This window comes from Gopherus flavomarginatus, chromosome 4 (assembly GCF_025201925.1).
Source record: "Gopherus flavomarginatus isolate rGopFla2 chromosome 4, rGopFla2.mat.asm, whole genome shotgun sequence".
Taxonomy (NCBI): Eukaryota; Metazoa; Chordata; order Testudines; family Testudinidae; genus Gopherus; species Gopherus flavomarginatus.
The window spans coordinates 38,584,904-38,597,549 of record NC_066620.1 but is presented as its reverse complement, the minus strand read 5'-3'; the positions used below and the strand labels follow the sequence as shown (position 1 = coordinate 38,597,549).

General features: G+C 40.2%; 1 protein-coding gene across 2 annotated transcripts in view; it reads right to left on the bottom strand.

Annotated features, from left to right (window-relative positions):
* SRBD1 (S1 RNA binding domain 1) overlaps nucleotides 1–12,646 on the bottom strand; it is a 249,577-nt gene that overhangs the window by 208,661 nt on the left and 28,270 nt on the right. For both annotated transcript variants that reach the window (XM_050951786.1, XM_050951788.1), the window contains exons 7-9: nucleotides 10,344–10,510; nucleotides 8,561–8,678; nucleotides 7,949–8,087 (exon numbers count right to left, since the gene is read on the bottom strand). In XM_050951786.1, the coding sequence (XP_050807743.1) occupies nucleotides 7,949–8,087; nucleotides 8,561–8,678; nucleotides 10,344–10,510 (424 nt within the window). The remainder of the gene's footprint in view (nucleotides 1–7,948; nucleotides 8,088–8,560; nucleotides 8,679–10,343; nucleotides 10,511–12,646) is intronic.

The window sequence follows — 12,646 nt, the reverse complement described above, 5'->3', positions numbered from 1 at the left end:
GAACTCTTAGACCAGGGGTTCTCAAACGGGGGATCGGGACCCCTCAGGGCGTCATGAGGTTATTACATGGAGGGGTTGCGAACTGTCAACCTCCACCCCAAATCCCGCTTTGCCTCCATCATTTATAATGGTGTTAAATATATTAAAAAGCATTTTTAATTTACATGGGGGAGTGTCACACTCAGAGGCTTGCCATGTGTAAAGGGTCACCAGCAAAAAGGTTTCAGAGCCACTGTCTTAGATGTACCTTCTGACCTGGTGACTAATTTGCTTTGTAAATTATTAGTTTGCTCCTAAGCCTCTTTTTCTGACACCTCAGACTCAGAGTACCTCCTCTTTATTACCAGAAAGGAGCACGTCCAGGTTAGAAATCCCCTCAACATTCTCAGAGATGAAGAAGGATGTAAAGAAATGATTTCATATCTCAGCAATGTCTTTATCTTCCTTAACTGCTCCTTTTAATCCCTGATAATCCAGCAGACCCACCAATTGTTTTGCAGGTTTCCTGCTTCTGATATACTTCATGAATTCTGGACTCACCTGTTAAACCAGTTGTGTCCCTCACAACTCTGCAAGGCTTCATATCCCACTGAGAGCAATCAAGCCAAGCATAAACTCGCGTCTGCACACTCAAGTTTAACACCATTTAGCTGCACTACTTCTCAAAAGAATCTGCCAAATCTATGTGCTTCAGTCTGCTGATTGTAAAACAGACTATTTACATATACATAAAGCACTGTTCCAGAGTGTTACACCCTCTACAAAGGTAACAGCCTAATCCTGCAACCAAGTTATAATAGTTAATCCTTTACTTCAAATGCTAGACGTCTGTGCTGCAGTGCCGAAATTTTAGGATTCAAACTCTGCTGCTGGCGCATGGGATGAGGCACCACAGTTACACATTATAGAATTTGTTCTTGCTTTTTTTTCCTTTTAAAATAAAAAGTTACACAGAAAAAACCTTCAAAGAATGTTAGAGTCAAGCACTCCAAATTAGGAAATACCAGAACTAAGGCTGCCAGAGCAATCTTAATTCTATGCACTTGTGCACATGCACTACGACCTAGCCTTTAATAATATGATTGAATGCTACTTTTTCCTATAGAATCCCTGCCTCAGCTGCTTAGCGAACGAAAAGTGAAAGGCACATCAAGACTGAGCCATGATTTGTCTTCTGGTTCAAGGAGGTTCACATAAGCAGGGGAACTCTGTTTTATCCCTGGCTCTGCCAAATTTTCTATACAATACTGGTCAAGTTTACTATACCAAAATTTTGCCCAGACCAACAATTGTATGTCCTTCATTTTTTTTAATGCCCAACTTGACATGAGGTCTCATTTTAAGAAGTGATGGGCACTTGCAGTCCTGAAGACAGCAGAAGCTATGAGTGCTTAGCATCTCTGCCAGTAAGGCAGTGTGGCCTGGAGGAATCAGAAGATTCCACCTTCTAATCCTGGTTCTCCAGGGATATAGTGGAGCCTTGCGCAAATCTGTTTCAGGGCTGGTCTACACTACTGGGAGGGGAGGAAGGGACGGGAATAACATAGCTGAAGTCAATGTACTTAGATCTACTTACCGCAGTGTCAACGGGAGATGCTCTCCCATCTATACTAGACATGATAAATCGACCCCCGCTGGATCGATTGCTGCCCGTCGATCCAGCCAGTAGTGTAGACAAGCCCTAACTTTCTTCACATATAAAATAGGTATTCAATCTCTTAACATCTGTACAAGGCTCTGAACATACAGAAAGCTATACAAATGCTTCATACAATAAAAAACCTAGTTTTCTCAAATCGGGAAAGTTGGAATAACTGGGCCTATACATTTACCATAATTGTAAAGTCAGCTGTGAAAAGTGAGAAAAATACATAAAATAGCTAACTAGAACAATCAAAGTCAACAGGAAAAGGTGCAAAAGGAAGACAAAGACCAAATTAGTTCAAACAAAAGGACCTACTGATATAATTCAAGGACTGTGCTAAGATCATGCCTGGTAAACAAGAATAGAGAGAGACTGGAAATCAATCAATCAAAATTGGTGTTTCAGACATTAGGCCTAATTGGTAGTCAATGTAATAAGAGGAGGAGTTGTTCCACACATCACAGCTTTTTGGGATACATAATAAAAGACAGACAACAAGGGAGCAGGCTACTATGATGCTGGCTGACTGAAAAAGTGGAAGGAGCATGCTTCACCATCATGGTTGCCAACCCCACTGTCTTCAGGGACTCTGTACCTTCTTCATCCTGATTCGAAGGCATATTCTGACCAAACTGGATCAGAGGGAGGAACCCAGATGACACTACCACCTCCACTGACTTCTGCTAAATCCCAACCACAACCTGAGAAGGGAAACCTCTCGTCCCCCACCACCAAATCTGTTAATTTCCTTCCCTACCTTATTTCTTCTCCTTCCCATCCATAAGTACATAAGAATGGACATATTGGATCAGATCAATGGTCCATCTAGCCCAGTATCCTGTCTTCCAACAGTGGCCAATGCCACATGCTTCAAAGGCAATGAACAGAACAGGGCAATCATCCAGTGATCCATCCCATCATCCAGTCCAAGCATCTATAGTCAGAGGTTTTCAGACACCAGAGCATGGGGTTGCATCCCTGACCATCTTGGCTCCAACAGTCATTGATGGACCTATCTTCCATGATCTGACCTAATTTTTTTTTAACCCAGTTATAGTTTTGGCCTTCACAATATCCCCTGGCAACGAATTCCACAGGCTGATTGTGCACTGTGTGAAGAAGTACTTCCTTCTGTTTGTTTTAAACCTGATGCCTATTAATTTCATTGGGTAACTCCTGGTTCCTGTGTTACGTGAAGGAGTAAATAACACTTCCTTATTCTCTTTCTCCATACCATTCATGATTTGATAGACCTCCATCATTTCCCCCCCTAGTCGCCCCTCTTCCAAGCTGAATAGTCCCCATCTCTTTAATCTTTCCCCATACATTAAGCTGTTCCATACTCTTAATTTTTGTTGCCCTTCCTTGTACGAACTCCACCAGTGCTGGTCCCAAGCCCGGATCAAATAGGAGGAGGGTTGGTTGATGGGGCAGTTTCCCATCACATTAAAAAAAAAAAAAAGGTCTAGCTACAGAGATTACTCACATAAACCAAAAATCAAGGCCTGAGGAGGCTGGAAAGCATTCAGATGCACATATGACAGTGGATGATCAAATCCATCAAGTAGTCACCCACTTGATGGTCCAAACTGTGAAAGCCAAAAAGAGTACATCCATAGCTACATGGAATGTATAAACTCTAAATAGTGCAGGAAAATTAGCACAGGTAATCAAAGAAATGGATCGATATAAAACTGGCATCCTAGGACATTGTGAAGTTAGAAGAAAAGATCAAGGTATGATAACATCTGGAGAAAAAACAATGTTATATTCAGATGGAACCAAACATGAGAGAGATGTAGGAATCATCATGAATAGCGCTGCAAAGAAATCACATATGAATTGGCAGCCAATATCAGATAAGCTACTGGCAGCTAGAGTCCACTCTCGGCACATTAAGTCCATCATAGTCCAGGTATGTACTCCAACAAACAATGCAGATGCAGAGAACAAAGAGAGATTATATACGATGTAATGAAAGAAATATCAGACCACAATCTTGTCCTGGTTATGGCAGATTTTAATGTCCCGATCAGAAATGAAAGAGGTTGGGAAATAATCATCATTCCACATACAACTGGAGCAAAGACCTACAATGGCAAAAGACTTCTTGAATTTTGTGCCAAAAACAATCTTAGCATCTGCAATTCCTTCTTCCAACATAAAAACAAGCACAAAAAAACATGGCCGTACACAAAATGAGATCGACTATATCTGTGTTAGTCACAGGTGGAAAACATCAGTGTTAGACACAACAGTATTCAGAGGGGCAGATATAGGGAACAATCACTATTTGCTGAAAGAAAACATCAAATTGAAGTTTAAAGCGCTTCAAAAGAAAGAACATGTGCTGAAAATGGAAAAAGAACGCTTACCAAGTAATACTGTCCTTGAATGGAAACCAGAAAATACAAGAAGAGAGGAAGACCGCGAATAACATGGAAACAAAGAGTTCTGAACATCAAGCACCTCCACATGAAATGGGAAGATTTGGTGAGAAGGGCAGTTTACAGGCAAAGATGACAAATGTGGGTAGTCCAATGTGCAGCAAAGCACAAGATTGACTAAGGTCTAAGGCTCCCTGTACCTTTTTCATTTCTAATATATCATCTTTTTTCAGATGGGGTGACCAGAACTGGATGCAGTATTCAAGGTGTGGGTGTACATTGGATTTACATAGTCGCATTATGGTATTTCCTGTTTTATTATCTATCCATTTCCTAATTGTTCCTAATATTCTGTCAGCTAATATTCTGTTATTCTATTCAGAGAACTATCCATGGGGACTCCAAGACCTCTTTCTTGAATGGTAACAGCTAATTTAGACCCCATCATTTTGTATGTATAGCTGGGATTATGTTTTCCAATGGGCAACATTGAATTTCATTTGCCATTTTGTTATTCAGTCACCTAGTTTTGGGAGATCTAACTCTTTGTAATCTGCTTTGGACATCTTGAATAATATTGTAACATCTGCAAATTTCTCCACTTCACTCTTTAACCCTTTTTCCAGATCATTTATGATTATGTACTGGTCCCAGTACAGATACCAGAGGGACTCTGCTATTTACCTCTCTCTCTTCTAAAAACTGACCATTTATTCCTAACCATTGTTCCCTGTCTTTTAACTAATTACTGATCCACGAGAGCTCCTTCCCTCTTCTCCCTTGACTGCTTAGTTTGTTAAGAGGCCTTCAAGGAGATATTTTGTCAAAGGCTTTTTGAAAGCCCAAGTACACTAGATCCACTGGATCACCCTTGTCAACAGGTTTGTTGCCTCACTCAAAGAATTCTAGTAGATTGGTGAGTCATGACTTTCCTTTACAAAAGCTGTGTTGACTCTTCCCCAACATATCATACACTTTTGCCCTCTCCTTCTCCTTCACCTTTGTGGCAAACTCAGGACAAATGGCTACAAAGGGAGGGGTAGTAATTAGTCCTGGGGGGTTAAAAGGCCTCTCCCTATCCACTGAGGAGAGATAGCCATGGGGAAATAAGGTTCAGCTGGAAAAGGAGTTACCAGGGAACTAATTAGCTTCAGCTGGCCCCAACTGCTGGAGGCCTTTTTAAACACTCCCCGGCATGTAAGCAGGGAGGAGAGTGAGAGAAGCTGCCAGCAAGTTAGGTGCAGCAAGGCTCTGAACCCTTCCAGCAAGGAAGACTGCACTCTGTCCCCAGAAGGGGAGAAACACAGCACAAGGGACTGACTGAGGGAGGGATCAGCCAGACCCTGTGCGACCTGGAAGGATTTTGCTTTGCCCAAGCCTGTGCCTCCAAGGCTAAAAAGGACTGAGCCTGCAGAGAAGCAGGTACTTTGCCACACTTTCTAATAGTAGTCTGACTCAACTGGGCAAAACTGTTTATTTTAGAACACTGCTGTAAGCCTGTGACCAGAAAGGCAGCTAAATGCAATGTCCAAAACAATGCTAGTACAAGTTTACCAGGTTGCAGTGTGACTGAAAAGACCATGTGTGGTGCCTGTGTTTTTCAGCAGTGAGGTTGCAAGTGAAAGTCAACACCAAGACAGAAGCTGCATTTTTCCATCTTTGCTGTTCTTTTCTTTTCCCTTGTGTATGTGTTTGTCTTGTTTTCGAGAAAACAGAACTGGACTTTAGCAACACTACCATCGACAGCTCCAGCCCATCTCAACTAACTTATTCTCTACTCTCCAAAAGCAGTTATTACCATTGAGAAGACAATCAAACAAGGGTGGTTGGGCATGGGGGAGTTCCTTTAAAGACTCTCTACAACTAAAACAAAAGGGAGTAAGAGATTCTGTTCAAATAAAAGCCTTACTTACCACATTAAATTTAAAATGGTTTAATCATTTTTCCTTCTCTTTCTGTATCTTTAATAAAAGGTTAAAAGAATTCTTAATGGTGTGTTTACCATGGTAATAAGCATGCTGATGTTTCTGTATACAAAACCCCAAATCTTGTTTAAAACTGTTTAATGATGTACTGTTTCAGTGTCCTGTTAACACACCTTTTTGACTCTTTGGGTTCTTTTGTTCTATCTAAATTAACAGAACAAGCAGCAAGTTATTGAGCAAATCAAAATAGTGGTAAACTTTGCCCTTAATCTGTGTGTGTCAGTTTCCCATTTATAAAAAAGGATGCAAGTCTTTCCTATTAAACATTAATTTGTATGTGAGGTGCTCAGACACTACAATGACTGGCACGATACAAAAGCATGTGAGGAAATGAATAATTCCATATCCAGTGCAGAATTTGGATGGGGTGCAGTAAATAAAGGATACATCTGCACATTGGATGGTGAGCATAAGAGAAATATTGAAGAGCTACCCATTGAGTGAGCACCACCTAGTGGGTGCACTGTTGGAGGAAGGGATCCTGTGTAAAAAATTGTATGTGATCATGTAATTAACAATTATATTACAATGCATATGCACAAAGGAGCAGAATGAAGACTCCAGACAGCCTAAATTCTGGCATTTCATAATTTTTGAATGCTTGACTTTGCAATCTAAACAACATATTTTTAATTCAGAGTTTGAGGGGTTTTTTTTTTGATACATAACATATGACTAGGAATATTCTAAAAATTTCAACTGAGAAATTAAAAGCCATAAGCCAGAATCCCATGGGACCATTTTTGCATAACTAGGAGCTCACTCCTGTGAGATCAAACAAAATTTATTCTCCTTTCATACTGCATGCAGGCTGTCCACCAGATCCTGATTCCTATCTGTATGTCGTTTGTAAAGTGCCTCATAGTCCTTTACGATGAAAGGCATAATATAAATGCAAGCTCTGATTCTCTATTTCTAGCAGAATATTGAAAGGTTTATTCATTCCAAATATTAAAAATGACAATGAAACATGCTACTCCAATAACTGACAGTCCCTTTTGAATGCAAACATTCAAACATCCTGATAACTGATCTCAACTTTCATTACAAATACTTCCCTTTGGCTCTGGCACTCTCCCAGCACAATCAATTATCTGGCAGTATAGTACACAGCAGTGCTTGCAACATCTTGCTTATGAAATATTGCAGCACTCTAAAATGTGATATTTAATCAATCAGAAATTTTGCCAATTGATTCACAATGCTAAATTTGGACCATTTTAGTTAATCTTTATATTTTGATTACTGTTTATAATGTGAGATGAGTAAGAGTCAGTATCAACAAGCAGTTTCAGCATATGTGTTGTAAAAAAAAGGTGACGTGGTTTATTGTCGGAAACTGCCCTCTACGAATAATCGCATTTTCAAAGACAGAATCAATTCTGCAGAATTTAAATGTGACACTAGTAGTTAGAGCACCCATTCCAATACCAGACTGTCTTCTCTCCAGCACCATGAAGACCCACCCAGCACTTAAAGGGCTCCCACTCACTCCCAACCACCAAATACAGACATTTTTAGGATGTGCCTTGGTGGATGAAATTTGCCTCAGTGCAAGATGCCTGCACAAGACCCTTTATAACACTGAACTTTAAGTATCGTGTCAAGGGTGTAAGTGGGGATGGAACCTTAGACAGGCCCTCTGTGTTGTAGTGAAGTTCACCCTATATTTCCTCATGCCACAGTCCCTGTAGCAGGTTCTCATTTCTCGAGCTTTCCTTCTAGGATTTTCCAGAATTTTTTTTAGACAATAGATGACCGTGATTTTCAACTTGGCTTTTTCTACTGCATCTATCGCTGAAGTCTCTAAGCAATGTAAGATATTCTCATATTAACTTTCAATAGTATCAGGACAACTAATAAATAAAGCTGTTTTTTTATTCAAGGTATGTTCTAATTCCCATTAACGCATACAGGAACTGAGTACTTACCTTTGACATTAGGCTTAATGTAAGAAAATAGACTGAGTTCTACTGGGTTTTCGATGAGAGATATGGCAGCAGGTTCTAATCCCAGTTGTTTGGCCCTTTGGGCTTTGGTGCCTTTACTTCCAGTTTTATATGGCGCAGACTGTGGGGTGGAAAAGTAGTTGCAAGATGTATTGTTATTTAAAAAGGCAGAGATCAACATTTCTGCCATATCTAAGCTAGGCAACATATTTGGGGTCAACCAGAACATTGGCAAATTTGTGTCAAATTCACCAATTTGTTTCAGTCAAAAATACCACCCCATTCCCCCCCCCCCCAAATCAAAACATTTTGTCTTAACATCTTCTAAATGAAAAGTTTCAATTTCTGGATTCAAAATGACTTTTTATTTCAAAATGTGCTTCAGCTTATTTACAAAATATAAAAAAAGCTCAAAAAACTAAACAAAATGTTTTGTTCAAATCCTAAACTACTTTTTCCCCATTTTTCAGAATGGCCAGCGAACCAAAAATTAGTTATTCTCACAGCACTAGTCACAGCTAACATTTTTCATTACCTCTTCTTTAATTGTACAAGATAACATTTTACAAACATATTTAAAAAAGAGACACTAACCACATGGTCCAATTCATCCAAAGTTTTGCAGTTTAATAAGGCTGTTAATAGAGCTCCTGATAGCTTTCCTTCTTTCTTTATCTTCTGTATTGTTGCATGTGTCTTCTTTGCAACAGTACTACAATACATGTGTTTTATGTTAATAAATAATCACATTTCAAATCAGATTAAAAAGATTATCACTAAATGTGGTCCAACCCACTGGGTCTCATGACAGCATGTTGTTGAGGCAGTGTGTTTGGCCTCAGAAGCTATGGAAGACTACACCATAGATCAGCCTCAAGGAACCAACTCTGACAAATGCTGTAGAAATCCTAATAATTTCTCTCTCATTTGTTCAACAATCAACAAAGCTTGCACTAGTTGGGTGGGGCCAAATCTAGAAATCAAGCAAAGAGTGTTAAGCTAAGTCTTTTATGCTTTGATGTTCCTTGTAACACTGCCACCCTGTGATCCAAGTGCAGCAATTCTGACACTTCATCTAAATAAGAATTTATATTAAGTACGTATGAGCTAAATCCAGGGTGATGAACACCTGGAACTCTTGCTTAAGTCAACGGGAGCTGCAAATGCTCAGCACCTCTCAGGATCTGTCTCTATAGTAGCAGAGAGTATTAGGGACGTCTTAGGGTCCAGTAGCCACTAGTAAGTGAAATCATTACAAAACACTTGACTTGGTCTGACAGTGGCACACAATACTGCATGCCCTCCCAGAACCCCATTTCCTGTCCCAGGTATTCTCCCCTATCTGAGGGGAATCTCCTACTCCAACAATGGCCAGGACTGGAAGGGGTAGATCTCAGCACACAGAACCTTTACATCTGTTCCCTGCCCACCTAGAGCACATCAAACAGATTTTAAAGACACACTAACCACTGCATCAAGGAGGAACTGTGGCAGCCCTGATTGCCTCTGCGGTGGAGTCTGAACTAACGGAGAGCTGCAGGCTGCTTCAGCGGCAGCTTGCTCTGCTTGGCCAAATAAGTGCTTCCGACTCCCCAACTATATTATTTGGAGAGGGTTGTTGTGTCTCCACAGGCCCAGAGAGACTGTGTGCATGTGGCCCGGGGGGAGAAGGGGAGTGACTCCCTGTCCTCCTTGCCTACTTATAAGTCTAGCTTGCTCCTTGCACTCACTTCCTCTGTCTCTGCTAAGTGTGTGCATGGGTTACTGGCTCTTGGCCTGGCTCCCTCATCACAGTAATATTTTGGGGCTGCCTTCCATGCCCACTACAAACACCAAGGTACCACATGCTACTCGCTTTACCCTACACTAGAAGCTGCGGACTAACTCTTGCAGCTACCGAAAAGGAGCCCTGGGCTTCTTTTCCAGATGTTCAGATGTCAATGCAAGGAGCGGAGCTTATTTCTGATTCAGGGCTACAAACTTCAGGGGCCTCTAAATCACAAAATATATTTAAAATAACTCCTCACTGAGCAATTAGTAACTCTAACTCTCTTTTTTCTTCTTATACAAAGTGAAAGGCAAGGGAGCATCAAGGATACCCCTCTCTTTAACTCAGTATTTTGGCTTTAAGATCTTTGTGATTTTTTTTTTTAAATGGGAACATTCTAGTTGGAATTTTCCCTCCTTGCATTACTGATGCATACTTACCACTTACACGACATATTTTACTGGGAATTATACTATTGCTCTTTTAGAGACCATACGCACAGCGTTCCAAATTGTAACCAAGCACATGAGGAACTCAGACCTGGCAGCAGGTTATGGTTTAACTCCTTTCCCTCACACACACATACACGCCCCCGACTAGATTACTTACCGTAGTTCTTCCAGTGTTTGCTGTACTTCTCGCAAGGCATCAGCTTCCAGATTATTCACAAGCTCTTTTCGATACCGGGCAATGAATGGAATTGTGTTTTCATCACGGAAAAGGCAAATTATGTTTGCACACACCCATGGTTCAATATTTGTTCTTTCTGACAGGACCTGCCACAAGAAAACATAAGTAACTATTTTTAAAGCTGGTAAATTGGCTTAATGTCTTCACTTCAGTTTCATATAAAGCCAGTATAGAGTGCTGTTTTGTGCCCAATACTGCCCTCTGCTGGATGGAATGCCAGGCTTGCAAAAGCATGTCTCAAAACTATAATACTGCTACAGGTACCTTGACCCTGAATTTGTACTTATTAAGAAAAAAGAATGAGTTCTGGCATATGATGACCATGAAATAAAGTGGCCACTGTGGGGACGGACACGGGGGGTAGGATGAACAGGAAGCACTGGGTGGCCACAATCCTGTTATACTAGGTCAGTGGTGACCAAAAAGTCATTATTAAAGACTGTTCCACGTGTGATGTGACTTTGATAATCTCAATGTCTTTCCTAACACACAAGGGTCAACATCGCAAAAACCACCACCATATTATAGGCACCTTTGCTATTAGTAAAAACCAAGGGCTGAACGTACTCTGGAATATCCTCAGCCATGTGGGTGGCTAAGGTACATTGATACGGTGGTATGGCGAAGATTATACTTCATCTGTCAGGGCTATAGCTGCTCTGTGGATAAACAGAAGACTTCAGCCTCCAGGGCCTTTCACAAGCACTAAAACTGAACCGAGGTGAGAATGACATCAATCCTAACCAAAATATGCAATTCTCATAATTAGGCCAACTTTCTAGCAGAATAATCACCACAAAAACCCCACCCAATTATTAAAAATAGCTGCAGTAGGTTGTGGGGGGGGGGGGTTGGAAGGGGCGGCAGGGAGACTGGCATTGCAGAACCCTATATTAAAAAAAAATAGTAGAGTTGGTCCACTGGGAACCAAAAATGATGCCATCAAGCTCATTTTACAGAAGTCTCAATAATTAAATACAGGCAGAATTTTCATAATACCCTAAGCCCTGATCTACATGCAGATTTTGTACTGGTATACTAATTCAGTTAGGGTCAGAATTTTCTATTGATATATTATACCAGTACAATCCATAGTGTGGACTCAGTATATGGGAATCAGCTCTTCTGGGATAAGTCCCCTTTATGCCAGTATAACTGCATCTACCTTACGGTGGTTTGCATCGCTTTAATTATCTTGGAATAGTTAAAGTGGCACAACTTGTATGTGTAGACAACATCTAAGTGACTCAGAAGTCTCTGAAAATTTTACTCTATATGACTATACAACACACACATGCTCACCTGTGATCATACAAATCACATTAACAGTAACACATTTGAGGCTACATAAAATATCTTATGTACTTTACTGAGTACCTAGTTATAACCAACAGCATACATAGGCTTAGATAATAAACAAGGACATGGGAGAAATTCAGGGAGTTTGCCAACAGTATTTGCAGGAACTTCTTCCCTTTTGAAGTCAGCAGAATTTTAAGGATGTCAGGGAGAGAATTCTGATAATCAATTCTAATATTTTTAATGTAGTAGCAAGCTGTATAGTAACATGAGTACGCTACAATGTGCTCCCCTATTCCACTCACATCCCAGTGTTCCATAGCTACATTTAGCCCCACAGAACAAGGGCATTAACTGGCTATTTCTACAACATCTGCATTTAGATGCTCATGATTAGGCTTCATAGTTAATATTCTACTGAGATGCATGAAGATGTCCTCACACTATTTGACATTATTGTTTTAAGTCTATCTGGATGAAGGTTCCATTCTGGCTGATATATATGCTGAAGTCTATCTCCAAAACAAATGGGCCATGATTTCTTTATCATACTTAAAACTTACATTCTAGAAATTACTATGAAGTCTGCAAAAAAAAAAAAAAAATCCTACATTTTCAAGGGTGCTACAGTCTTTGAATTGCAACTCCCTCAAGCTCTAATGGTGATAAGGAGGAAGAAAGTGAGATTGTTCTGTAAATCGCTAAACAATCTTTAATTCAAAGTGTGTCTACAAGTCATAAATGTCAGAATGATATCTGAATGGAAATTTGTAAAACTGGTTATTCAGAGGCATTTTATAGTGAACTATAACTTTCATCTGTGTATCCTGTCACAGCCTATGTTCAGGTTAAGAACAAACTGTAGTAAATAAAGTAACTCAAGCACTATTTATTTAAGAGTACCATGCTACTTCCTGGAATGT